At 50.7% G+C, this 27,288-nt stretch overlaps 1 protein-coding gene across 10 annotated transcripts in view; it reads left to right on the forward strand.

Annotated features, from left to right (window-relative positions):
• The window catches only part of PTPRS (protein tyrosine phosphatase receptor type S), a 98,138-nt gene that overhangs the window by 54,220 nt on the left and 16,630 nt on the right, over positions 1–27,288 (forward strand). For 2 of the 10 annotated variants that reach the window (XM_030509390.1, XM_030509391.1), the window contains 15 exons: positions 333–466; positions 630–774; positions 6,671–6,976; positions 8,392–8,585; positions 9,031–9,057; positions 10,841–10,958; positions 14,717–15,307; positions 15,980–16,077; positions 16,533–16,786; positions 17,184–17,277; positions 17,500–17,715; positions 19,399–19,556; positions 20,569–20,580; positions 22,338–22,450; positions 24,709–24,756. In XM_030509390.1, the coding sequence (XP_030365250.1) occupies positions 333–466; positions 630–774; positions 6,671–6,976; positions 8,392–8,585; positions 9,031–9,057; positions 10,841–10,958; positions 14,717–15,307; positions 15,980–16,077; positions 16,533–16,786; positions 17,184–17,277; positions 17,500–17,715; positions 19,399–19,556; positions 20,569–20,580; positions 22,338–22,450; positions 24,709–24,756 (2,508 nt within the window). The remainder of the gene's footprint in view (positions 1–332; positions 467–629; positions 775–6,670; positions 6,977–8,391; positions 8,586–9,030; positions 9,058–10,840; positions 10,959–14,716; positions 15,308–15,979; positions 16,078–16,532; positions 16,787–17,183; positions 17,278–17,499; positions 17,716–19,398; positions 19,557–20,568; positions 20,581–22,337; positions 22,451–24,708; positions 24,757–27,288) is intronic. The other 8 variants (XM_030509392.1, XM_030509393.1, XM_030509396.1 and 5 more) reach the window with 5 other exon arrangements.

The following is a 27,288-nucleotide window of genomic DNA, read 5'->3' on the forward strand; positions in this document are numbered from 1 at the left end:
ACCCCGTGTCCTCAACGGGCTTCCCACCTCCATAACCTTTTAATACTGAGATTAATGGGAAAAGCTGTATTCTGCACTGCCAGGAAAGAGGGATATGATCCAGTAGGACTCTTTCATCTCCAGCAGCTCTGGACAAGCTCGAGTCCTGCAGTGGGACTTAACCCTCCGCTGCTTTAAAGGAAGGGCCTGCCCCCCCTGCCGTGTGGCATTTTGCTGCTGACATGCTCTTCACACACAGGCTTTGAAGAACACAGGGTAGGAATCTTCTCCTTAGTTAATGTGGTTTCTCCTGTCTTGCCTCCTCTGCCCCATCACCTCCTTCGCTGCATCAGTTCCTGGGCAGCCGATGAACTTCCGAGCAGAAGCCAAGACAGAAACGAGCATCATGTTGTCGTGGAGCCCTCCCCGCCAGGAGATCATAGTGAAGTATGAGCTCCTCTATAAGGAAGGAGACCACGGCAGGGAGGTGAGTCTGGAGAGGAGCAGTGCAAAGGGTTGGGGGACCCACGGAGCATCCTGGCCCTCTGTTCCCCAGCGGGGCTGGAGCAGGGCCGGTGTCTCGGGGCAGGGCTTGCCTCTGCTCCCTTTTTGTTTGGTTTTATTTTTCGCTTCCCCCTCGCCCATCTCAGGTGCAGAAGAACTTCGAGCCAACAACCTCCTTCACTGTGGAAGGCCTGAAGCCCAACACTGAGTATGTCTTCCGGCTGGCCGCCCGCTCGGCTCTGGGCCTGGGGGCCTTCACCCCGGAGGTCAGAGAGCGCACCTTGCAGTCTAGTAGGTGTCTCTCCTTTTCCCACCCTTCTCTGAGGGGAAGACAGTCAGGGAGCCATTGATGGTGGGCACAGGGGTACGGAGCTGTGGGGCGGACGTTCGCGGTGCAGCGGCGGTTCACACGTCTGGGCTTCCTCTGCAGGGAGGTGGCACCTTGGGGACCTTCTCCCTTTGCTGACCCAGAGAGCTGAGATGTGAAGGAGGAGCGGAGCTGGTGCATGCTTTTCGGGGGTGATGGGAGGCCAGATAGCACCGTCCACTTGGAGGGGCGGGAGCAGTGAGGAGCTCCTTGATGGGCTGCGCTGGCCCGTGGTGCTGAGCATGCTCAGGGAGGACGTCACCCAGCGTCACGCAGCAGCTTGCCTGTCCCTCCACCAGCAGCAAGCTGGCTGGAAGGGGGGCATCAGCAAAGGAGCAGGGAGACGGTGGGGGAATCGGGAGGAAGAGGAGAAGGGAAGGTGATTAATCACAAGTCCAACATTTTTACCAGCCTTTGGGAAAGTGGTCCTCATGCTCTTTTCCATGAGTGACTTCGTAGCCACAGGGAGGAAGGCAGCAAGCCTGGAATGGCCCAGCAAGTGCTGGGAATGGTCCCATTTGGGCTCTGGCAGAGCAGGGAAGAGGAGTCATGTGGAGGCTTGGAGGGGAGCGGCTGTTAGTGACACCAGGATGGAGTGTATGCAACCAAAACGCGCTGGTTTTAGTTTAATGGATTGTCTCCCTTCGCTGTTGCCCTGGGGACAATAACCCTGGATGGCAATATTTCAACCTGGGCTTTTCACAGATCTTTGCTTTTAAATGAGGTGTTTTTTTCACTGCATGAGTGGCTGTGGCAGCTGTTCTTTGTGTTTTCTGTCTCCTCTCATCTCTACTAAATCACTCCGCTGCAGTTTGGAGTAGCCGGGAGCAGAACTAACTCAGACATGGCTCTGGTCACCAGTGTGAGGAGAGCGGGCGCCTGCCCCCATCTCTCAGAGTCCTTAACAAGGGGGAGCAGCATCTCTCTGGTTTAACTGTCACGTCCTGCTGTCTGTCCTTCTCTCCCCCTGTCTCTCTCATCTTTCTCTTCCCCCCAGGAGTGGGAGGAAAGGGGAGTCTGTTTCTGCATAGGCACAATTCCTTACTGGTGCTTTCTCAGGCTTCCAATCCATTCAAAGGGATTTTATTTTCTTCTTTCCTTCAAATGTCCCCCTTCCCTTTTCTTTTTTTTTTTTTTACCTTTCTCCTTACTCTTTGTATTGAAAGAAAATCCTTTCCTGACTCTGCTGCAGATCTGCTGGTTCTGATCCCAGAGTGGTACTTTTCAGAGGGAGCATCACTGTGGGGTGGGGGAAAATGAACTGAAAGGACCTGAAAAAGAAGTGTCAAACGCTCTGCTTCTGTTTTCCAAGAGGTTTTCCTCCTTGAGATTCATGGGAGATGGGAGGAAAAAGAGGGTTTGGGATTTGTGCTTTCTGGTTTGATGAAAACAGGCTGGAAGAGGGGGGCGGGAGTGATGGCAGTAGGGCTTAGTGACACTGCAGATTTTTCCCTGAAGGGTGAAGAGAAGAGGATCTGGGAAAGGAAAAGGCTTTGGGGCTTTTCCTGACTTGGCACATGCCCAGATTGAGGCCGGGTTTGTTTCTTTGAGCTCAGCTTTCATAGGGATAGTTTCGTTAATTGAAGGCTCTCAAGAACATGAGCTGGGAGCTGTCAGTGTCCTGGAACACAGTGAAACATTTTTTCCTGGCTGGCTGTTGGAGGAACGAGTCAATTCTCCCTGGTCCGGGCGACATCCTTCGGCTCACAGACCTTCTGGCTCGGGACAGGCTTTTGTGTCTTCCTCTGCAGCTCCTTTTCTGTTCAGCTCCTCCTTGGCCTGCTCCTTGGCTCCTCTTTCTCTTCTCTTCTGCTGTCTGCTTGCCTGCCTGCATGCTCTCGCAGCCCGATGACACCGGCTCCCTGCTCTCTCTGTCTGTCTCTTGCTGGGCGGTTTCACACCACGATGGCATCTTGTCTCTGCAGCAGCAAAGCCTCCTCTGTCCTCCTGCAGCCTGCCCAGGCTCTCCGTGCTCTGCCTCTCCGAGCTGAGCTGCATGTGCCTGCATGCCGCAGCCCTCCCTGCATTGCACACCTTTCTGCACACCTCCCTCCACCTCCCTCTGTCAGGGTGGCTCCTCCTGAGCATCATAACCCAAGTAAAATCCATTAAACTAAAGGTAAAGTATCTTTTTCTTCTTGAAGTAGCTGGGTTTTAACTCTTCAAGTACCAGAGACGTAGATTGTAAAACTAACAGAATCTCCTGGCTGGAGGAAGCAGGTTTGCCCTTTCTGGCTTGCCATGACCTTCCCAGGGCTCCTTGGCAACTCTCCTACTGGGAAATGTCAGAGTGCAAAGCATGCATCAACAGACAGGGGTGGCAGGGTGGGTGCTGTGAGGCTGCATGTGCAGGCGTAGAGGAACAACGGGGCTTTCTTACCCTCTGTTCCTTCCTAAGAAAGGATGTTTCTCCAACCCCTTAGCTCTGCTCTCCTTCCCTTCCCCCTTCCTTACAGTATATGAACAAAACTTATACAAAGTCTATGGTACCTAAAGGGTTAAAAAACATTGTATTGTACAAGGTCAGCAGGGGTCATTCTTGTGGCTTGGACAGTCAACTTTAAAGCATGTAAAAGATGCAGCTCAGGTGAGTACTGGCTGGTCTCAAGCGGATTCACAAATACAGTCCACCCTGTTGCTGCAGGCTCACCCTCACGTGCGTGGATCTGCACACACTCATGTATGTCCTGGAGCCCATGGGAGGGTGGGAAGGGGTTCCCAAAGAGCTGTCTGCCTGGTAAAAACAGAGGCCAGCAGACAAAGATGCTCATCTCCTGGCTGGGGGGCTCTCGCCTGTGCTGTGGCTCCCTTTCCAGCAAAGGGGCTTGTTGCAGAGGTGAGCTCGCCGCCTCTGGTTTGGGCTGCGGTGCTTCGCCTCCTGCACACAGCTCCCACCACCTCAACGCTGTCCCCACGCACATGCACGTCTCCAGGGTCACGCAGGTTGGGCTGGATTGTGAAGGAAACTCACAGTGCCATGAACTTCCCCAGATGTGTCTCCAGGATGGCCGGCCAGCACTTGGTGGCTGTTCTCATCCAGGTGCTGTAGTCAATAAGAGTGATGGGGAGAGGGTCCGAGTGGGATCTGGGCCTTCTCCCCCGTCACCCACCCACCCACCCACCCTGCCTTTTTGACCAGAGAAGGTGCAAACCATCCCCAAAGGAGGCCTCACTCCAGGGCCTCTCGGTAGGTCCCTGTGCTGGAGCGTAGAGGGTGAGTGAGCAAGCGAGAGCGTGACCACGCCAGTGCAAACCCAGAACCCAAGTGCCCGCTGGAGCTCCAGCTCTGCTCACTGGGGCTTTCATAATGAGTATCAGGATGGAAAGGGTAGGTCAGGTCAGACCCTCTCTGCAGTGGGTTTCTCAGCCGTGGTGGCTTTGGCTGGACTGCTAAGCAGGAAAGGTGGCTTTTAATGCTACCAGCCCCTGAGGGCAGTTATAAAAGAAGCAACCAGCATCATGGCAGGTGCTGGAAGAGGGTTGAGTCTTCTCCTCCGTACCCTGAAAGAGATTTAAGTTGCTGCTGGGGTGTGGGAAGGAGCAGTGCACCTCCAGTCTGGAGATGGCTGCGCTGCAGCAATCACAGCAGATGGAGAGAGGGGGAAGGAAATCCATCAGTGGGACTCTGCCACCCTGCTCTCTGGTCTCTCCATGCAGGTAGCTTAGCAAAGGAGAATAGACTGGGGTCCAAAAATACCATTGCTGCAGTAGCTCAGGCTCTGCTCACCCAGGGGAGCCAGCAGTGGGGCAGGGTGGCATTTGAAAAGCTGGTCACATGCAGAAACCCACCAGGAGCTTGGTCTGGCCTCGTAGTTCAGTTGCTCTTGTTCTCTCGTAAGAAAGTCTTATAAGTTAGCAGTTGAAGCGTGGAAGGTAGGTAAACAGACTGGGAATGTTCTGGAAAGAGTCACTTTTTGTACCAGTATTATTTTATTATTATGATTTCCTTTCTGGTGTTTGGTTTGTTTTTTTGTTTCAAATTACTGGATTTCTGGTTTATTTTCCAGTTTGTTCTTTTTGGTTTTGTTTGTTTGACACATTCTGTGTTACTTTGCGTGGCTAGCCATGGCTGGGGATCAGCACCCTCTGCAGTGGCATTTCTGAGGATGAGGGATCCATTCTGCCATTAAATACAGCAATAAAACATGAAATGAGGAGGATAACACCCAAAATGTCCTGCTGGACAGACTGCTCAGCACCGCAGTAAAGGGCTGCACAGCACATGGCTTTCACTCCAGTGCAAACTGGGCAAAGTGGGACTTGATTTAGCTGAGTCCTCAAAGCAAGCTGGGCCCAAACATCTGTTTGTGACTCAGGGATGGGACTAAGAGACTTGAAAAAAATCATTCCTCAGTAAAAGAGGTTTTTGTTGATGAACAAGCAACAGAGAAATGAGAAATGGTGACCAGCATTTATCTACTGCTGTGCTGCTTGCAGGTGATGCTTTAGGGACTTATAAGGACGCCCCAGTTTCTGGCAGTGCCTGCAGAGAGTTAAAAGTGATTTACTGCAGTTCGACTGTATTGGATGAGATTGGATTTGCAGATTTGCCTTGAAAAATACATCACTCTCTCTGCTTACCTGATGGATTGTAATTAGCGATTGAAAGAGCCTGGTCTAAGATCTCCTGAAGTGCCCCGGTTGGGGTACAGAAGTGTCAGGCTCTGTCCAGACTTTGCCAAGGTCTCAGACCTGTGGTATCTCTACCAACAAACCTGTGTTCCTGCAGTTCTCCCTAGCAGCACCTCAAGGCAGGGCCGTGCCATGGCAGTGTGTGCCCCAGCACGTAGTGTCTGACGGAGCTGGTGTCGGCGTCCTGCTTCCTACTGAGCAGACCGTGCTAAAATTACCTTCTGCAGCTCAGGAACACCAAAGTGAGCAGCCCTGCGCTCAGAAGCTGTGCTTTACACCTTCTCCATCGCCTGAAAACCAGCCCTTAGACAGTTGTCTGCTGCCACCCTGAGAAATGCGAGTGTGTAGGGTCACACTTCCAAAGGTGTCCTCCTGGTGTGCTCAGAAATACCCTGATGGGGTTCAGGCAGCGAGTGCAGCGGGAGCTGGACCTGCTGCTGCTTGTGGAAACCCCACTGGGTACCTGAACACCTCCACAACCCGCTGCCTTGCTCCTTTGCAAGTCTCTTCTCTAAAACCCTCCTATCTAAACACATTGTGGGCTCACTGCTTGGCGCTATCCTGGGCATTGCCACCGTGGTTTTTCCCCTCCTTCAGTCTGTGGACAACAAATAACTTCCATCTGGAGGTTCAGACTCCTCGTTTTAAGCCTCCTGGCAAAAGATTTGCTTTTCTTACTTCCTTTCCACAGATCCCTTCAAAGAAATCCAGGATCCTAGAGACTGCAGTTTGGAAAGAAGTGCTTTACGAGCCAGGGCAGGATGTGCCAGACTGCTGTAGAACAGGGAGCTAAAGGAAAAGGCCTTTCTAGGGTGAAGCTGGGTGCTCAGTTTTGCACCAGCCACCCTCGTAGGCGCAGCAGGACCCCTCTTGGCTAGCCCACTTGCTGTTTCAGTCCTTTGCTTTATAACATTTCAGTTTCGATGCCCCATTTAATTTCTGTTGGCTTTTTGTTTTTACCTTTTCATTTAAACAACGACAACAACAAAAGACAACAACAAAAAGCTCTTCTCTTTTAATTTTATCTTCCTAAACCAAATTTTTGTACGTTTTATTTTAGATTTTTTTGTTACCATTTTCCTTTTTTTTTTTTCTTTTATCTTTCCCATCTTTTGTTTGTTGTTTTTTTTCCCCTCCCCCCCCTTTCCTTCTTCCCTTTTCCCCTTCCTGAATTTTCCCCCCTCGTAGAACCGTCTGCCCCCCCTCAAGATGTAAAATGTGTCAGCACCAGATCCACCGCCATTCTGGTAAGTTGGCGGCCGCCTCCGGCCGAAAGCCAAAACGGAGTCCTGGCTGGATACAGCGTCTACTATCGAGCGCTGGACTCGGAGGACACGGAGCTTAAGGAGGTGAATGATATCCCCCCAACCACCAGTCAGATCCTACTGGAATCCCTGGAGAAGTGGACAGAGTATCGCATCACTGTCGTGGCTCATACGGAGGTGGGGCCGGGCCCGGAGAGCTCGCCGGTTATCGTCCGGACAGATGAAGATGGTAATTGCACTTCTTCTGGTTTTCTCCCGAGTTCCCTTGGGGAATACGTGTCCTTGGAGTGGGCTTTTCCCACACCAGGGAGGACACGTCGAGTCCCTGCTCGTGGCTTGTGTGGTGCAAGAGTGAAACCTGAATGGGGCTTCAAAGAGCCTCTGGTCCGAGACGTGCAGCATGCTTTGCTGCCGCCTTCCCCTCTGAGAATTGGGGGCTGTAGAGTTGTCCTTCCCTGCTTTAGGGTTGAGGTGGTTTTGGATTCATGGGGGTTCTTTAATCTCAAGCTTCTGACCCTTCACTGCACCACTTTTCCTGAAAAGATTCTCTTACTGAGCAAGGAGGCAGCAAGGAAATTAAATCAGAGGAGACGGTTGCTGCCAGAAAGTGTTTTAAAGTACTAAGTTCTTCCCACACATTCCTTGTTCCCAGCTCCTCCTTAAGTCCAAGCTTTGGTTAGTGATAAAAAGGAAGAATCTCTGTTAGTTTCCAGAACACTTCAGGGACAAGCAGTTGAGACTCCAGTTCAGTGGCCCAGCTCAGAGACTTCTAGCACAAACAGGAACAAGGAGACTTGAATCGTCCTGGTATTTCTCCAGTAAAATAAAACCAGGAGGAAATGGGAATGTGTGCATGAAACACCCTCACTGTGAGGGTGACACAGGACCTTCAAAGAATATATGTCAAGTAAATAACAGAAGTAAATTCCCAACTTCTGAGGCTTTCTTCCACCATCCCAAATAAGAATTATCAAAAAAGGCAGGAGGTTTGTCACCAGTGTGGGTCCTGTTTCCTTGAGCATCTACCCACATATAATGGATAGAACACCTTGCTCAGAGAAAGTGTGGCTTTCTTGCAGATGAAGCTGTCCTGCCCTCTATTATTATTATCATTATTATTATTATTATTAATTATAATAAGATTTGTAAAAAACAGCCCAGATTCCATCCAAGACATCTCTCGTTGCCTGTTCTGAGTTTATGCAGCAGCCTGACCACCAGCCCACCTGCCCTGCCTTAGAGCCAAGGGCAAGCCCCTCTCCCCATTCTCTCCACCCTCATATTCCACAGGCAGGACCAGAACTTTTCTGGCTCATTAGAAATGGGCTTTGCCTTCAGACTGTGATCTGGAACTATGTGTTTTCTCCCATCTGAGCAAGTTGAGGCCAAAGCAGCCTGTAGGAGAATGGCTGGACTGTGAGGTGGATCTGTTTCCATGCATATCTCTGAGCCACTTAGATTATATCCCCCAGCACTACTTCCCTGTTCCACTGAATAAAGGCCAGTGACAGATGAGGGATATCTCCTTTGTTAAGCCTCCCCCTCCTTTCAGGGCTGTAGATTCAGGCTGTCCCAGAGGTGAAGTGACAAGCTCCAGACAGCAACCCCCAAGTGACTCTTGCCCCTTTCTTGCCCCGCTCGCAGTGCCCAGTGCGCCGCCTCGGAAGGTGGAGGTGGAGGTGCTGAACTCCACCGCGATCCAAGTGTTCTGGCGCTCCCCAGTCCAGAACCGCCAGCACGGCCAGATCCGCGGCTACCAGGTCCACTACGTGCGCATGGAGAACGGAGAGGCCCGGGGGCTGCCCCAGATCAAGGACATCATGCTGGCTGATGCCCAGGTAGGGGCTCACCTCCTGCTCTCATCTCCTCTTCTCTTGTGGAAGGTTTGAGGGGGTGGGTGCTCCAGCCACCTTGTCTCATCCCAAGCAACAGTAATGCTGGAGAAAGTAGACGAGTGTATCCATGACAAGGTGTATGTTGTCTTTCTGCAGTTCATTTGCAGACTCAGACAATAGCTATTGTGGAAGAGTATGAACTGCTGTCCCAGCACTGAACTAAATACAACCATCCTCCCTGTGTCTAGGAAGTCTTTTAAGACAGGCAAAGGCCACAGTGGAATCTACTAATTTCTCCCACTCTACTTCTTCCTTCATGCTGGCCTGGTAACATCTGACCTTGTGTGGCTGCTTGCTCAGGGACTCCTTCCTCATGCTGTGTCTCTGTCTTTCCCTTCTTTCCCCTCTTGTATTCTCATGTGCAAAACCTCTCTTGTTCTCTGCCCAGTGGGAAACAGATGACACTGCTGAATATGTAAGTAAAAAAGTACAAATCCTCCCATCCTGGTTCTGTCCCTTCCCTCTCCCATTTCCTGTTGTGCTGTGATATTTTCCTTTTTCCTTTATTTTTTTTATTTCCAGTGCCAACGTGCCTGTTTTAAAGCCTGTTGTTGGTGTTCCCATGCATTGTCCCCACCCTGCTCACTTTGCTCTGCAGCCCTGTGTGATCATGTAGTTTGTCAGCATGCAGCAATGCTGCAGGGTTTTCCTCGCAGCTCTGAAGGAGAGATGAGTCTGCTCCTTCTCCTCCATGATTCATGGGGAAGCAGATGGGACATGGAATTTGGGACTACCCAAACATATGCTTAGAGGTGGGCAGGTCTGCAAGCACCTCTGTGTCATGTCTGAAAAACATAGGCTGAAGAGCATTGGGAATTCAAAGCCCCACAAATCCTGAGCTATCAGGGCATGAACAAGTGCTTTGTGCCCTTCAAGGAACAAGATTCTTAGATACTTGTTGATACAAAGCACTGAATCACGATTGACACTTTAACCTTTTAAGCAGACCTTAAAATCAGCTTGGCTCTTTGGCATTTGCTACTTCTGCTAAAATGCTAAGTGTTTTCCCTGATCTTACAGCTACAAAGCAGTAGGAGAAAGCACTTCCTTCCTGGAATGGCAGGATCCCAAGATAATGCACTGCTGAATTGATTGTATTAGTGTCTCTTTTGTGACAAAAAGTGAGGGGCCTCTCTTTTGCAGATGGATAAACTGAGTCACATGAAAGGCAAAGCCTTGTGGCTGAGACCTTAATGAAACTTGGTGGCAAGTGTGAAAGCAGAGCAGGTTTCTTGACTTCTAGAAGACAGACCTGTCTCTGTAGCTAACGGCTTCCAAACTTGTTGATCAAAAGCCCACTGTGCTGGAGTTCTGCTGTTCCACTCCCTGCTGAGCTTTGGGGGCAATACAGATATTTTCAGGACCAGCAAATTCTTCCCAAGTGCTGCCCTGAGATTTAAGATCGAAAGCACAAAAGGGCAGTGGTGGGGGGCGAGGGGAAAGGAAGGCCATAAAACTTGCACAACATTCACATGTCCCTCCTTTCCAGGGCCTTGGAGAAAACCCTGCTGCATATGCTCTCATCCTGTTTGATTTAGCACGGGTATTCCTTTCACAACACAGCCCTTCGAAGGGCTGAATACATGATGGGGAAAGGCTCCTCTTGAGGCCAGTCATCCTACAAAAGCTCTTGGGAGGCAGGTGTGGTGAGGCTGATGCAGGATGGAGGAAGGAGGGTGTTGGGGATTTAGCCAAGAGCAGAAAACGTCCCCTTGCACTTTGTGTTCAAGCAATCCCTTTATATTACGAAGGCATTAAAAAGTATCTCTGGGGAGAGAAGGGAGGGGGAAAATGGCAAAAAACCGTAATCTCCCTGAAACCACTGAGACCTCCTCTGAGACTGCCTGGTGAAGAGGAACACTTTGAAGAGCGTTTTGATGGCTGAAGCAGTTTGTGTTGGAATAGGGAATGTCTGAGAGGTAGATCTGGAAGAGAACACGTTGAAGCAGGGCCCTGCAGACGTGCTGTGTTGACAGAGGGACTGTTTGCAGCCAGGGTGTGCGTGCCTCTTGCTAAGGGAACGTGGCTCTCATCCTCCTGCCAAGTGCCACATCTACCCCAGAGTATCTTGTGGTTTCAGATTCAGTGAATGTTCCTGCATGCTAGAAAAGGGCTGAGACTCCTGCAGGGAGGAGAGCTCTACTCGTGTGTATGTACCTGAATATTGACGCGATTTCCCTTTGCAATCTCACAAACAGGAAATGATCATTGCTGGGCTCCAGCCTGAGACTTCATATTCCATTACTGTAGCCGCCTACACCATGAAGGGAGATGGTGCTCGCAGCAAACCGAAAGTGGTCACCACGAAGGGTGCAGGTAAGGGTTTTCCTGAACCATTGGGATTCAGCAGTTTACTAAAGCCAAGAAGCTCTTCCTCCAGACTCAGCTTCTTTCAGCCCACTCCCTTCAGAAAGGACAGACTTGCAACAAATGCCATGCTGCCCCCAAGCCAAAAGTATTTGTAGTAATGTCATTCCCCACATGTAGCCCTCACTACGTGACAGTTTTGTGTCCAGTGCTGCAGAACGCCCAGACACACCCAGAAATACAACAGCGGATGTATTCATTGCTTGTAATCTCTGGTGCTATAAATTCCAGTGCAGCAGAAGTAAAGAGTCTCTCTGCCTGGTCTGACACTGTGGAGAGGCTGTGAGGCTTTGATGCTTGGCACACACAGGTACCCTGGGGAGCAGGAGAGCCAGAGGTCTGCTGTCATGGTGCTGACTTGCAAGGATCTGAAAAGCAGCAGGCAGGCAGTGGTGCCTTATACTGCCCACTCTTCTTCTAGTATCGTGTCTGAATATATGTTTTGTTCAGGACTAGTGGAAGGAAAAGGACTGACAGTATTGCCCTTTCATCACTGGCATTCCTGGGACCTGGGCTCTGTCTGCACATACCACCCCGATTCATTCCTCCCTTTGACCTATTCTTTGTGGCAAAGTATCTGCCAGCCTGAGTACAGAGCATGTAGTGCCAAGCCAGGATGGCAGGGCTGAAGCAGAGGAATGACAAAGGGCAGCAGGGTATCCCAGCTCCTCCAAAGAGCTGTGCTGCAGGCAGAAAGGAGAGGTACACACTCCACCTGTCCTGTCCGCATCTGCATTCCCACTTGTGCAGCGTGGGAAGGGCTTCATGTAATGGAGAAAGACTACAGTGCCTAGATCTGGAGTTGTCCCTTGTCCAGCCCATCATTTGTTGGACTGTGGTTGCCTTCTCTCACCCTGTTTTGCTCGTGCTCTTTTCTTTTGTTCCTGCTGCCAGAAGAATTGCTTTTCCCCTTCTTGTTTCTTTCCTTTGTCTACTAACTTCCCATCCCTGGCTGTTTCTTTTCTTCTTAGTTTGGGGGCAGTCATCTGCAGCCTGCCTGTAGCAGCTGCATAAGCTGACATCATCCCTTGTTTCGGGAAGAACATTGCTCGGTGCCTCTGCAGGAATCGAAGGCTTTTGGTCAGCACTGCATAATTAGCCTGAAGCCTCTGTTCAGGCCTTGGAGGCAGCACAGACACTCAGCTGAGGGTACAGGACAGAGAGGGCTCAGGAGCCCTGCCCTGAAGCACCCAGGGCTGGAGCCACGGCTGCCCTCCCTGCCCTTGCCTTTTCCCTGCCCTAACTCACATCTTCATCTCGTTCTATGTTCTTGTGTTCAGACAAGTGAGTGGGATTTCAGCCTTTCTCTGCCCTCTTGCCTCTCCTGCGTGGAGAACAGTACACAAGAGAACAAGGTTGCTTTCCAGGACACCAACTCTTGCAGATGTTACAGCAGGGTACGTTTGGATGTCAGCATCCAGGCTCCTGTCCTCAGCCTTGTAGTGTCAATGCGCTGTCAGAGGCCTTTTCCTTCACTCCCCTTCTTCTTCCCCCTCTGGCTTTATCCATGTTTCTTCTCACAAGCTCCCTGGTTCTCTCCTCTCATTTCCTTCTTCTCAAGGCTCTCTACTCTTTCAACTTTTCTCTCCCAGAGCCTTTCTCTCTGCCTCCCTGCCTCGTCACTCTCTCTTGTCACCCTCCCTCATCTCTCCCCATTAGGATTTGCAGCGCAGGTGATCAGTCACAGAGGGATGTTTTCTCCAGCACAGCTGCTATTACCCAAAACTCAATTTCCCCCCGCCTTGAAATAGCCATTTTAAAAGAAATCTTTCAAATGGCTCTGTAACATTCTTACCTTCTTTGCAGTGTTGAGTCAATATAGTTTCTGTGAGGAAAGATTTCTTTCTTTATCATTCAGGGCTAGGGGCTGAATTTAAATACAGTAATAGATCCAGTTTTCTCCTTTACTGTCCAAACCAATTGCAAAATAGAACACTTCAGCCCCCCCCCACCTTCACTTTCTTCTCACCTTTCTTCCAAACAATATTTGTTGTGCAAATATAATATTTTTGAGCTCAGCTGATAATAGTAACGTTTGTGATAAAAACTGAGGCATAAAGGCAATGGCATTGCCTTTTTCTTTAATGTCTTTCTGAGCATTTCCGAGGGAGGCTCTCCCAGCACTGCTCCTTAGCCATCCTTTGGCATCCCTGCCCATAGCAGGGGGGTTAGAACTAGATGATCTTAAGGTCCTTTCCAACCCAAACCATTCTATGATTCTGTGATTTGTTTCAGAGACAGCCCTTCATCCCCGTGGTCAGATGTCAGTCGATGCCGCAGGCAGAATGATTTCCCCACTTTGACTCTGCCGGGACCCCTGACCCAGGCCCCATCCTTCCCTGCCAGCTCCCTCCTGCTCTCTTCCTTAGCCACACTACAGCTTTCCAACCTGGACTTGTGCTGCCAGAGCGGGCTAGGATCTCTCCTAACTCCATTCTCTCTCCTCCTCCTGTTCAACCAGAAGAAGTGCCAAGGCGGAGAGAAGGAAATTAGATGTCTAATAGAGGAGTTGAGTGTAAATGACGCGTGAGCTGCTGGAATTAATGCTCTGGTTTCTCCAGCTTCAGGAGCCTCTGGGCCTACACATGTCATTTAACTGTGGCTGTGGGCTCGCTTAGCAGTTGGGCAGTGCCAGGGCTCATTAGGCAGAGGCACGGTACTGCCGAGCTCCTGCAATATCCCCCCACGTGTGGAGGAACTAACTGACAGGTTAAGGAGGGAGCTCACTGAAAACACACCAACACTCAGCTGTCTGTTCCCTTCCTCTCCAGAGGAGAGAAGCTGCACAGAGCAACTCCCCCTACCCTCTGCCTCGCACAGATTTGGGGCTCTGTTTCCACTCTCTTGTGTGCATCCTTCTTTCTGTACCACTTAGCTGGCCTCGTGCCTGCTGCTCAGGACCTGGGGCTGCCCAGCCTTCCCTTCCCATCCTTCATTACTTCACCCTCAGCTGCTCTGGACTTCCCAGCCTGAGCCAATCTGTTCCAGTCTCTTTCTGCATGAATTGTGCTGTCTAATGGAGACAGAGGGAGGATGGGAGTTTGGGGGACTCCAGTGTTCATTCTCCCCTGCCCTGGGAAGCAATCTGTTCAGGTGATTAGGATAGGAGCCTGGGAATCAGGACTCCTGAGTTTGTTCTTCCCAGCTGTGGGGTATGTGGTGCAGGGATAAGGGAGGAGCTGTACACACCTTTCCATCCTGAGGAGAGGGAAGAAAATAAATCCAGAAATGTCAGTGCTTCACAGCTGACACGTTGGCAGTGGTAGCTGATGGGCTTGATGATCTGAAAGGTCTTTTCCAACCCAGTTGATTCTATGATTCTATGATTCCTTTCCTAAACTTGATAGAGACCCTCCACATGTGCCACGGATGGGCAGCAGAGCTCAGTTTACAAGGGGATACGCTGAAGTACACAGAGTCAAGCTGAGAACTTGCTGTGATTTGCCCAGAGGAGCTGTGGCTGCCCCATCCCTGGCAGTGTTCAAGGCCAGGTTGGACACAGGGGCTTGGAGCAACCTGCTCTAGTGGAAGGTGTCCCTGCCCGTGGCAGGGGTTGGAACTGGAGGAGCTTTAAGGTCCCTTCCAACACAAACCAGTCTGGGATTCTGTGATTTAAGGAACCTGTTGCCGCGGCTTAAGAGTCTCTGCATCTCCTCACCAGCAACCCTGCCTGGTGTTTGACAGAAGGTGTCTCTCTTTTCTCCTAGTCCCAGGGAAGCCCATCCTGTCTGTGCATCAGACAGAGGAGAACACTCTTCTGGTCAAATGGGAGCCTCCATTGGATGCAGAAGGCCAGGTGATGGGCTACCGGCTCCAGTTTGGCCGCAAGGATGTCGACCCCCTGGCTACCTTGGAGTTCACAGCCCTGGAGGATAAGTACACTGCTCCCAGCATCCACAAAGGCGCCACGTATGTTTTCAAGCTGGCCGTGAAAAGCCGGGCTGGCTTTGGGGAGGAAGCTGTGCAGGAACTCACCACCCCTGAAGACATCCCCAAGGGTTACCCCCAAATCCTCGAGGCGAGCAACATCACTTCCATGTCGGTCCAGTTTGGCTGGCTCCCGCCCGTGCTGGCCGAGAGGAACGGAGCCATCGTCAAATACACCGTGGCTTACCGGGAAGCCGGTTCTCCCGGCAACCTGCTGGAAAAAGACCTGCCCCCCTCCCCAGAGAACTCCTACACCCTCAACGGCCTCAAACCCAACACCGCCTATGATGTTAAAATCCGGGCTCACACCAGTAAAGGCCCTGGGCCATACAGCCCCATTGTCCAGTATCGGACGTTCCAGCTGGATCAAGGTAGGACTTACCGGTTTCTCCTCCCTCTCTCCCCTTGTAACCGGGGCTGGTGCCAGGAGGCAGAGAGCTGGAGAGGTCAAGCCAGGCTCAGCCAGGCTCGTGAGTAAATGCAGAGCACTCTGGTTTCACACTGAGTCCCTCAGCTCCTCTCTGCCTTGTGCCAGGTAAGTCCCTTTTACCACTTTCTTCTAAGTTAAGTCCGGACACCCTTCTTTCACTGGCACCTGAAGTGGGGCTCAGTCGCTGTACAGGTGGGAAGAGCATTTTCTTCAGCTTTTGCAAACAGCCAAAAGAAAACAGAACAATCACAAATCCTCAGGACGTGACCTGGGATGGGTTTCCTCACCTGAGCATGCTCAGAAAGCCAGCACCTCGTTCCTGCAGCAGCCACCCAGACCCATAAGTGTGTGGGCAAAGCCACATGTCCCTCTTTCACCCCTCCCTGGGGTTAGGCGTGGGGACAGGGAGCACAGGGAGATGGACCTTGGCAAAACTTAAGCAAAGTGTGGAGGAGGGAGCGAGTCCTTCCATTCCTGCAGTGGCAGCCAGACCCAGCCTGGCAGGCCCGTTTGCCAGTGCCTGACATTCTCTTCCTTCTCTTTCTTGCTCTTCCTTCCCTCTGCTGCCTTTTCTTCTCCTTTCTCCCCTTCCTCCTCACTTTTCTCTCCGCAGTTTTACCCAAAAACTTCAAGGTGAAGATGGTAACAAAGACATCTGTCCTTTTGAGCTGGGAGTTCCCTGAGAACTACAACTCTCCCACCCCATACAAGGCAAGTGCAATGGAGGAGTCAGAACTGTGTTTCTTCCCAGTTTCCTGGGAGTCTTGTCTGTTGGTTTGAATAAGAGATTGTAAGAGGCAGGAATTCTGGATTCCTGCCTGAGGTATGGGCAGGTAATGGTCAGTCACTATTAGATCAAGGAGGTGAACTGGAAATCAGGGCTGTTGGGTTGCGTTCCCACCTCTGTTACCAAATCGCTGCCTCCCTAGGCAGGTTACCACAAATTCCTCCTCCCAGAGAAGTCTCAAGGCTTTGGCCTGCATCTGCTTTATGTTTGGGGACCCTGCAGTGGGCACAAGAGACAGACAGCCCCCCATTTACATCCTTCTATTCCTGTGTTTGCACCAGCTCTGGGTGCCCCGTGGGAGGAAGGAGGAAGGAGTTTGGTTGCTCGAGCATTCGGCCTTGCTCCTGGTACAACTTTGCTGCCTCTTTGCCTCCCCCAGATCCAGTACAACGGGCTGAACGTGGATGTGGACGGCCGCACCACCAAGAAGCTCATCACCAACCTGAAGCCCCGCACGTTCTACAACTTCGTCCTGATGAGCCGGGGCAATAGCATGGGTGGGCTGCAGCAGAACGTGGCAGCCTGGACCGCCGCTGACATGTTGTCAAAGAAGCCAGAGGTGACCCATAAGCCTGATGCTGATGGCAACGTGGTGGTGATTCTCCCAGATGTGAAGAGCTCGGTGCCTGTCCAGTAGGTTTCTGTTAAGCTGCACATGTGTGGGGCTCAGTTTGTGCTGCAAGGGGCAGCCCTGATGGCTGGAGGCCACAAGGGCAGTACGGGGTAGGCATTCCCTGCATTTTCAGCCTGTTGTCTTTTGGAGCCACTTCCCAGCTCTGGCAGGGGATGCCGAAGAAATGCAAAGGGAGTAAATAAGGGGCTGTCATATGGGGCTGCCACTGAATCCAAGCTCATTCTAGGAGCAGCAATAACAACTGTGCTAAATGAAAAACAAGGGCTTGCTGGGTTGAGCCAGTGGGGCTGTTCGGGCGAACCCAGCCTTCCACATCAGTGTGTGCACTCTATTCTTCTGTGGCTTGTAGAAAGAGAGTAATTCCTTCTATTTCTTCTGATTATTCCCATTTCTTAGGGCTTTTTACATTGTGGTGGTGCCTCTAAGGAAGTCCCGAGGAGGACAATTCCTCAATCCCTTGGGCAGCCCTGAGGAGATGGACCTGGAGGAGGTGAGTGTGGGTGAGACTGAAGGCAACTGTAGGGAGAGAGCTGTAATGGATGGGATGGTGACCTGAGAGCCTGGGAAAGGTGGCTTAGGCGTGTCTGAGCTCCACGTTCTGAGTAGCTAAGGTGAGGCCACTCTGAGTGGGATGGTTTGGCTCTTCTTCCTTCCTGCTCCCTTGATGGTGCTGAAGGCATCAGGGCTCAGAGCGTTCCTTTGCTTCCTCCAGCTCGTGCAGGACATTGCCAGGCTCCGCCGCCGAAGCCTGCGTCACTCCCGACAACTGGACTTCCCCAAGCCCTACATCGCTGCCCGGTTTCGCTCCCTCCCCTCCCACTTCATCCTGGGGGACATGAAGCACTATGACAACTTTGAGAACAGAGCCCTGGAGCCAGGGCAGAAATACGTCATCTTCATCCTGGCTGTGCTCCAGGAGCCCGAGGCTGTAAGTGCTGCTGCTTTCTCTCCAGGTGCTCGTGACCCTCTGTGCCCACTATTGACCAGAGACACCCTGGTGCCCTCCTGGCATTCTCCATAACTCTCTCCCACCAGATTCCACAGCTTGAAGCTTTTTCCTTTGTAAAGCCCTTCCAGTGCAACTGTGCAGCTTTTGCATGTGGCTGTTTGAGCTGTTTGTGCTGGTGTCTGCATGCAGCAAATGTGCTCTTCCAAGGTGACGCGAGCCTTTGTGCACTGCTGCTGCATGTTGACAGTCCTCCTAAGCAGGACATGCTACACTTGTGGCTCCAGATTTGAGTCCAGAATGGAGAGTACTGAAGTGTCAGCTCAGAACCACACTGAAGTTAAGAGATCTCTTAAGTCAAACCCCTTTCCAAGGAGTAATTTCTTGTAAAGCCTGCCCTTAGAGCGACCCTGGACATCCTGCTTTGAGAGCAGCATGTCACACACCCTGGTCATTACTAAATTCCTCGCCAAGCAGAGAGGGGAGCATTTTTTTATGGCAAATTCCATGTGCTCTCTACCACTTCAGCACCTTCAGTGGTGCTGTTTGGCTTTAGGAAAACAACTGTTTTAATATTTACCTGCCTCCTCCCACATACACAATAGGAAGCAGTCTAATACTTTGTTGTTTTTAAATCCCCCTGTGGAGTTGTAGCAGGGAGCTATTTGAAAGGAAAGGTTTTCAGAGGGTTTTTTCCCCCAAATAAATATTGAGTTGTTTATTTGATATTAAAGGATTAGGCTGACACGCTTCTGAATGGGTTTCTCAATCGGATTACTGCAGCTTGTGGTAATTTCTGCTTTAGAACAAGGTCCTGCATCTCCCAACAGCCTGGATGCACTGCAGCTCCCATGTATGCAGCACTACTTCAGTCTTGCTCAGAGCTGATAGAGTTCAAGGACCCAGAGCCCAAATCTCCTGTTCTTGCCCTGTCCCAAACCAGGCCTGTCCCAAACCTCTGTGCATTTTAGGTTCTGTAGGTTCTATGGCTATGCATCCTTCCTGGGGTGCAGAGATTGTAGCACTCATGAAGAACAAGCAGGCAATGCTCAGTAGTTAGGAGTCGGATGGGTTTGAATGTGCCTCTGATTCTCCTCTCCCTGCAGAGGAGGCATACTATATTTATTAATCTATATTTAATTGTAAGGGTTGGGCTTTTTCAGTCACCAGACCAGACTGTTCCTGAGCGTTAATTCTTGGTTTAATCCCTTCCCTCTTTCTCTGTAATCCCATCTGACTGTGAAAATCCAGATGGTTACATGAAAGCTTGGAAAAAGGGTTTGTGTGTTTGTGGCATGGAGAGGGCTCAGGGATGTGGTGGAACACAGGCAGAGTCAACTGGTTTTCCAAAAGCACTTTCCTGTCTACAAGACCAAGTAAGCCATAGGCACGAGGCAGTCTACAACATCAAGTGAATGTGATCTTCCAATGGTGTGTCTTGCCAGGACCGTTGGAGGAGGAACATACCTGTCATATGGATGCTCACAGATGAGAGTCTTTTCAATAGGATTAAGAGTACATTTTCTCTGTTGTTATTTGGTTTGTGCTGCAGAGAGCTCACATCCTCTCTAGCACTTCCTCTTGTGGAATACTGTATGCTTGCCCATTGTTTTCAGTCCCCATTCCATCTCTGAACTGGGTTCCACAATCTTTCGTGTCTTCCAGACTTTTGCTGCTAGTCCGTTCTCTGACCCCATCCAGCTGGACAACCCTGACCCACAGCCCATCATTGATGGAGAGGAAGGGCTGATCTGGGTCATCGGGCCCGTCCTGGCCGTCGTGTTCATCATCTGCATTGTCATTGCCATCCTACTCTACAAAAAGTAAGAGATGCTTCTTGTCCGGTTCGGTGACCATTCGGAATGTCCCCAGCTCTGACCCATAAAGGGAATTCCCTCCGTGGTCCTGTAGTTGTCAGCTGAGGGCAAATCCTTCCACCAGCAAGAAGAGAGGAGCCCTGAGGCACAAATGATGTGATGGAACGGTCTGATGGGTGCAGGAGAGATTAGCAGTAGGTTGCAGGGACTTGCTGCTTCAGAGTCTACCCAATGGCACTCTCAGGAGAGTTGTGCTTGTCTTACAGTCTGCTGTGGCATATGTGCAATGAGTTTGTCAGGTCTCTTGCCCGTCTCCTTCAGAAGACCTGCTGTCAGCCACAGCCTCAGGCTGCCCTGTCTGTGCTCTTTGTGTGCACACTGGGGGTGATGCAGAGAAAGCACCTTTGTGCTGTGGAGCTGCAGAGACCTCCATTGTTCTCAAACTGGTTTTCAGCTGGAGTTGGGACATGAGAGCAGGGCTGTCGTGTGAGTCTGCAGGAGAGAGAAGGGAACAACCCCTGGAAATCTCTCCCTTTCCTTGGCCTTCTGAGCAGCTCATGGTGTGCGGACTAGAATGGGGGACCCTTGAGCACACACAGGCCACTCTGTGCAACGAAAGAGAACTGGAGAGGAAGCAGATGCTGAGAAAAATAGGTCCAAGGGGCAGGATGGAAACTATGGCCAGTGCAGGGGTGTCCTTGTCTGGGACATCTTGTACCAAGGCTGGAGGGAGCTCATTTAACCCTGCTCCATCTTCCATCTGAACGGGTGTGTTTGATTATACACATGGCTGTGTCACATCACAGCACCTGATCCCATGCACACAAGTGCTCTGGGGTCAGGGCCACACATGGTCCTTGTTGGTGCTCGTTAGCACTGATCTACGTGGGTGATCTTTGCTGGTCCCACCTGTGCTACCAGGGTTAGGGCTGAGCAAATGCTTCCCCTTTCCTCTGCAAGTCCTTTCTAACCTGAACATTTGTCTTGTCTTTTCTCCACTTACTGCTTTCCTGGACAGCAAGCCAGACAGGTAAGAGCACCAGATTTGCCATTTACTTAGGTTCGTTCTTGCTGTGTGTTAGGTAGTGTTTTACTGTCCATGGTGGTGGGGCTTTGCTGGTACAGTTCTTACCACTAGATCTGTCCTAACAGAAACGCTGTGTCAGACTAGCATGGGACCATGTTTGAATCAGGGCAGACAAAGCAAAGAAAAGGCCAGCTTTCTCCTGCTTGTCCATTCCTAAATTTAATGACCCTTTCTCAAGCTGAGCAGCAGTGACAGTAAATGGCTCATAAAATGCTGGCTTAATGGAGCAGAGAAACACCCATTTGTGCTGCAGTCAGAGATGAAAGTGGGTTTTCTCCATGTCTGACTGCTCCATCCAGGCTGTCCCTGAGCCACTGGCATACTGGAAGCAGAATCTTCCCAGCTGAGCTCTCCTCACCCCGTTGCAGAAGCTGTTGTTGCCCCATTAGCCAGGGACTTCTAACAGGGTTCGTTTATGCCTGTAAAAATGAGACTTATTTCAAACCATTTCCAAGACTGGGAGAGCTTTCACTGGAAGTAGCTGATGGGTTTAACCAGTGGGCTATTAACAACAGTTTCAGAACTGTGGCAAAAATAAACTGCTCCCAAGCTGCAAAGTGGTGTAATTCCAAGATGCTGCCCCATGCAGTGCTGGCAGAGCTCATGCCACTTCCTTTGGCTATTAATGACATTAAGAAACAGCTAAAAATGTACTGAGTAACCTCAGTGCCTATGTAGTTGCCGTTATTGCTGCAGGCATATTACTGGAGGCTCCTGTGCAACCCAGGCAGGAGAGGTGAGGAGCTCTACAGCCATCTTGCTAAAGAAGGGCTAGGACAGTGTTAGCAAGCCTCAGGGTATGGGTACATGTTCTCTGCCCACTGGAGAAGTTCTCTTGCCAGAGGTTATCACAGCTCCAGATCAGCACTGGACTTTGCTTCCAAATGTGTTTCAAGGGGAGTAAGCCACATCAGCAAAGACTTTTCATTGCCTCAGCTAACCTAACCCATTTTGAGGCAAATATAGTAGAAAGCACTTATATGTGCAGCTCAGCTGGCAGGTCGGAGCAGGCTTCAGCTTCTGGCAAGGAGGTGAGACAGATCTCAGCAGGCCCAGCTGTGATGGGAGAGGATGTGTCTACACTGGTTTTTGAACCCAGATTTTTAGGGTTCTGCAGATCAAAACAGGTTGAAAACCACTGCTCTGACTTCTCTGTATGCAGCAAGGCACCGAGAGCTCCTAAACAAGCCAACAGAGCAATATCAGGATTTGATGGCCGAGGTCACAGCCAGAAGGTTCTGTAATTTTCCAAATGATTGTTTTGGCTCAGATTCTTCCAGGCTGGAATGGCGTGGCCAGCATTGGAAGGTTTCTGCTTGCTGAGCTCTGCAGAGTTCAGAGGAGGTTTGTCTGTGCAGGGAGGGAGTTCGCACACCTCAGCTGCTCCTTCCTGTACTGCTGCTGTGAGGAGGAACTTCCAGGCTTGTCCAGAAGCTGCTGGGGTGATGTGAACCCATCCAGTACAGCACTGAAAACCTTCCAAACCTCATCCCTTTTCTGAGACATTTTATGTAACTTATATCTTTGGCTGCATCTGACCCTGATTTTGGTGGGAGCTGTGCTTGGGTCTCAGTGTGGCCTGAGTAGCTGTAAAGACAAAAGGGGCTAAAAGGCCCATAAGTAAGTTGGTTTGTCTTTTGTTTTGGGTTTTTTTGGGGTTTGGGTTTTTTTCATTTCTTTATCATAATTATTTTCTAAAGCAAACGGAAGGATTCGGAGCCACGGACAAAATGCCTCCTGAACAACGCAGAGATCACCCCGCACCACCCCAAGGACCCTGTGGAAATGAGGCGCATCAACTTCCAGACTCCAGGTAACCAGCTGCTAACCAGCCTTTCTCACTTGGGAAGGCAGCAGTGGAGCAACTGCCATTTCCATAGCCTCTTCCTGCCTGCGGGAAGGCTGCTGCAGTGCTGCCTTTGAGACCCAGGATGCAGCCAAGGAACCTCATGCCTTGTCTACGCTGAGCAAGCCTGCTGAACAAAAGCTTTGCTGGGGGAACCTCAAGGACCTTGCACAGGCTCTACTCAGCGCTAGCAAGGCAGGAAGAAGGGCTTTCCCACATACTAAATTGGTGCACTCTGGGCTAAGTGTGCAGCTGCAAGAGCCGTGGCCGTGCCAAGCTTTGCCAGACCACCAGTGCTGCCGCGCTGCGCCATGCCCCACACCGGGAGATCCCTGGGGTGATGGAGATGAAGCGTGGCGTGCTACCCAGCACCCAGGGCTTCAGCCACATCTGGAACTGGTGCTTTCTGCATACGTGCCAAACCACTCCTGGGAGGAGCCAGGCCTTCCCCGGGGGTTATATGGAGGGAGAAGGGCAGCGAGTTGCTTGAGGCCGCTGAGCAGGCGTGTAACTGCACCTCACTCCTGGGCAGAGCAGCTCGAAGCACCCTCCTTTTGTACACGTGTGTCCCCATGCACATGCATGTCTAAGCTGCCTGCATGGCACCTCTGCAAGCCACCACTGACCCGGCCCGGCGCAGGCATGTCCTCACGCAGACGGACACTTGGCAATGCTGAGCAGTGCCTGCACACTGGTTACACACCTCTGCCTCCGAGTTCCTGGTGCTTGAGGATTTGGAAAGGAATTTATCGTGCTTTTTGGGGGCTGGCTGTTGTTTTCAGTTTGTTTGTATTTTTTTGCTGTGTTGTGCTTGTTAGTAATGTTTCTGCAGCTCCTGTTTCCCCTTCCCATCTCAGTCCTGTCCTTAGCGTTGTCTGAGTCTTCTTAGGGTGGGGCTGGTAGGTCAATAGGTACCCAGAGGGAAGCACAAAGGCAGCACTGAGCTGAGGGTTTCATGTCAAAAAGAGTTAGGAACAACCCATTGGTATCAGCCCAAGCTTAGGAATGGTTGAGTCTCAGCGGAGGGATGGAAGAATGTTCGATCCAGCATGCAGGGACTGAACACAGAGCAGTTCAGCAGCAGGTCCCTGAAGCAGCTTTTACTTGGTGCTCTTGCGGGAGAGTCCGAAGGTGTTTGAGATCTTTTGAGTGTTCCCAGCTGCAGCTCAGCACCAGTTTGGATTTCTCTGGGCTCAGTGTTATATACTGGGTGCAAACAGGAGCTCCCTTTGGGAGTGTTCAGGTTGGCTTCTGGGAGCTTGAGGTGGTGGTGTGAGACCCAAGAGAAGGAGCTGAGCTCCCCCAAGTAAAAGCTACATTGAGATCAAAATAAAGATAACAGGCTGTGGCCATCCAGCTTAGCCTGGGTGCCAAGAAGCAGCTGGAAATGCTGTTCCATGTGTTTCCCTTGCTGGGTATTTCTCCTTGTCCCCACAGGGTAACAGAGTCAGCTGAGGGCACTTCCAAGCTTCAGGTAGTGCGATGGATAGATGAGCGAGTCTGTCTTCCATTGACCCTGCTGGTTTGGTCATGCTGCACCTCTGATCTAAGAGGCTTGTAAAAGGTAGCTCAGACATGCAGACCTGCCACTAAGGCTCTGCTGGGCAAAGGTCTGCACGTCTCTAAAGAGTTTTGTCCAGTCTAGCTTTAGAACGATGTCACCTTTCCTTTATAAGTTTATCTAGCCAAAGAGTTTATCCAGCTCGTTGACTCTGCTGCATAGTTTGTAAAGCAGAGAGAGGTTTTTAAAGGATTTGGGAGAGTTTGTCACCTGCCTCCCACCAAATTTTGCAAATAGTTGGGTGAAGATGGAAATGGAAAATCAGAGCTTGGAGTGTGTTGGTGGTGATGGAGAGATTGTGGTGCAGTTCGCAGGGGAAGGCTCCATAAGTGCTGTCTGAACTAAAGGAATTTGAATTATGTACATTGTGGTTTAGAAGAGGACCTGTAGGCTCTTCTCCAGCCAGAGGGCCCAGCAGCAGCGTCTCTATTGTGTCCCCAGCAGCAAAACAGAGAGGGGATGTGGGAATGGGAGCGTGCGTGAGCATCTCTGCAGCTCGGAGCGGGGAAAGCCCAGCACATCTTGGTATCCTCTCCTAGCCTGAGCAGCACAAAAAATAACTTTCTTTTCCTCTTTAGATTTATGTTGGTTTTTTTGTTTTATTAGCATGAAATTTTTAAAAAAGTGTATATTTTATTTATTTATTTTTTACTGTTTTCTGCAGATTCTGGTCTGAGCAGCCCTCTCAGTGACCCTGAGTTTGACTTTGAAAGTTAGTTCCTGTGTGTTTTTGTTCCTGTTGGTTTCATTTTTCCCCCATTATTAGTTTTTTCTCTTCTGTCGCTTTCCTTTTCCAATTCTGTTTTGTTCCTGTTATTATTAATACTTTTTTTTTTGCCAAATTCTCTGTATTCCTGCAATGTTTGCCCATCTCATCCTCGTTTCTGTGCCATCTGTTTGTCTGAACTGCGCTTCCAGTTTTACAGTATCAAACAACAGGCCTTTTGCAAGACAAAGGTGGTAGCAGCAGCAGCAGAATAGAGCCCCAGGCAGCAGCGTGGGACACTGCCCGTCCTTCTGTGTCTCTCTTGCTGTTTCAGGAGAAGGACCTTGGGTTTGAGGCTTCCTTTTCCCCCCATTGTCAAAGATGTTTCATTTCTGAAGCTTGGCTAAGTGTCCCCCACGGGCAGAAAGTGATCTTTGTGTACCAATGTGTGAGCGTTGTTTGTGTGCCTGTGCTTTTGTGTCCGTTGCTTCTTAAAGTAAGGAAAGAGAAAAGCCAGAGCTGCAGCTGACGAGCCCCTGTCTTTGGAAAGAGCCACACAGGCACCTTTTCATATTGGATGAGGAAAAGGGGCATTTCCCATTCGTGGCAGGTGTCTGTTCCTTGGCATCGAGTTATTCCAGGAGCACAAAGACCAGAGGCCTCTCCGTGGTCCCCCTTACTCCCTGGTTTCATGCAGAATGCCATCCAGGTGCAGTGGCATGGCAGGGATAGATGGGCTCTGGCCCATGGAACAGATGTTAGGGTGACGTTGCTGGCAAGTTGGCTGCTGCACAGAGAATCAAGTCTTTTGTGGTAAGATTAGAGAGACTGAAGAGATTGAAATGTTAGATGAGACTGCCTCTAAAAGACTTCATCCCATTAGAAGCCAAGATCCCAGCTTTGCTGGGTGCGTTTGATTTTATTGTTTTAATGCTGGACAGGGGAGTAGATGTGAGCTGACAAATGTGAAGTCACAGCTGCTGCTTGTGCTCAGAGATGAGAGGGCTGGGATGTTTCTCTGAATAATTTAATCCAAATATTGATCTCTTTGGGATTGAATACTCCTGTCAATACTGTCCCAGTCCACCTGCCACCTCCCCTTAACCCTCTCTTTAGAACAGAGGGGTTCTGTGGGGGTTTTCAAGACGCACTGATCCTTGGCTGACCCTCAGCCCATGGCAGCGGTCCCTCTGCTGCCCCCCTTGCTGCTGGGAGGGCTCCCTGGGTGGCAGCCCTGCAGGTAGCCAGGAGGCCACTGAGCAGAGGAACCTGTGAGCCGTTTCCCTTCATCTCTACAAAGAGTTATTGAGTTAAAGCAGACAAAAGAGAAGCTGCTGCAGCTGCCGCAGCGGTGCCGCTGCTGCCACCGGGAAGCACCGCTCCTGGCTCATTTCGTATCATACTCCTCCTGGATCTTAATGGGAACCCCCATGTACTTGGCATTTGGACCAGGAAAGTGTTTATCACTGCAGAGGTTTCCTGTCTTCTTTTATTCTAAAGAGCCCCAGAAATCGATCCCACAAGGAGATTTCTGTCTTTAACAGCAGCAAAACAAGACAAGTGCCCGTGTGCTCACAGCCAGGGCCTGTTGACAGCAGGGTGGAGGTGCAGGCAGGATGTCCCCCAGCAAAGAGCCAGAGCTGGTTGGCAGGAACTGGTCACAGTGATGAATTTTCCTGGAGCTTTTATGAAGGAAACTTGTGAAATGCCTTCAAGGGGAATGTGACCTCCCATTCCAGATTGGCACAGTGGGCCTTTCCCATACAGCCCACTTGCTCAGAGGGAACGACATACTGCTCTGTGACTTCTAAGCCAAAAAGAACCTGGGATTATTTTTCTTGCTTGGGTTTTCTGTTGATATTTTTCCTTCCAGCCTGTGTGTTCACCATGTGGGATTTCATGTAGGTGCTGTGTGCTGAAGCAGATAACCTCTAGCTTTTTGCTGCTGGGCCGGGCACTGCCCGGCTGCCTCCAGCCCAGGGGGAAAGAAGTCAGGGAGAGAGATCCACAGAGATCTGGAGACAGCTTGTTGAGTTGCCAGAAGTTCTTCTGAGTAGTGTTTGGCTTTAATGCTGCAGCTCAAGGTATGTTTCCTGACCTCTTCAGCCCTTACTTTCAGAGGCAGAAGGACAGACACTGAGTGTTTATGATATTAACTTGGTTTGGGCTCTCGTCTTGGGCCTCTCAGCCGGGATGGCCTTCCCCTCCCACATGGGCAGAGAGGGAACCAGTTCTTCCAACACCCCCAGTGTGCATCCAGTGCTGTGATTCTGGGCTGGATGGCAGCCACCTTCCAGTCCAGGGTGAGAAGCCAAGGAGAAATCCTTCTCCAGGTGCAATGGGCTACAGGACAGCAAGACACACTAGGAGCTTTTCGACCATGAGCAGGGAGGCACTTTCTGCCCTGATCCTCAGCAGATTAGAATGGAGCCAGGGCAGGCTCCAGAATACTTCGGGGTTGTTTCTGTGAGGTCTTTTTTTGTCTATTCCCTCCCTACCCCTTCTATTTTCAGCCAGACTTCCTTGTGTCTAGTTAGC

The sequence above is a fragment of the Strigops habroptila genome, chromosome 20 (genome assembly GCF_004027225.2).
Source record: "Strigops habroptila isolate Jane chromosome 20, bStrHab1.2.pri, whole genome shotgun sequence".
Taxonomy (NCBI): domain Eukaryota; kingdom Metazoa; phylum Chordata; class Aves; order Psittaciformes; family Psittacidae; genus Strigops; species Strigops habroptila.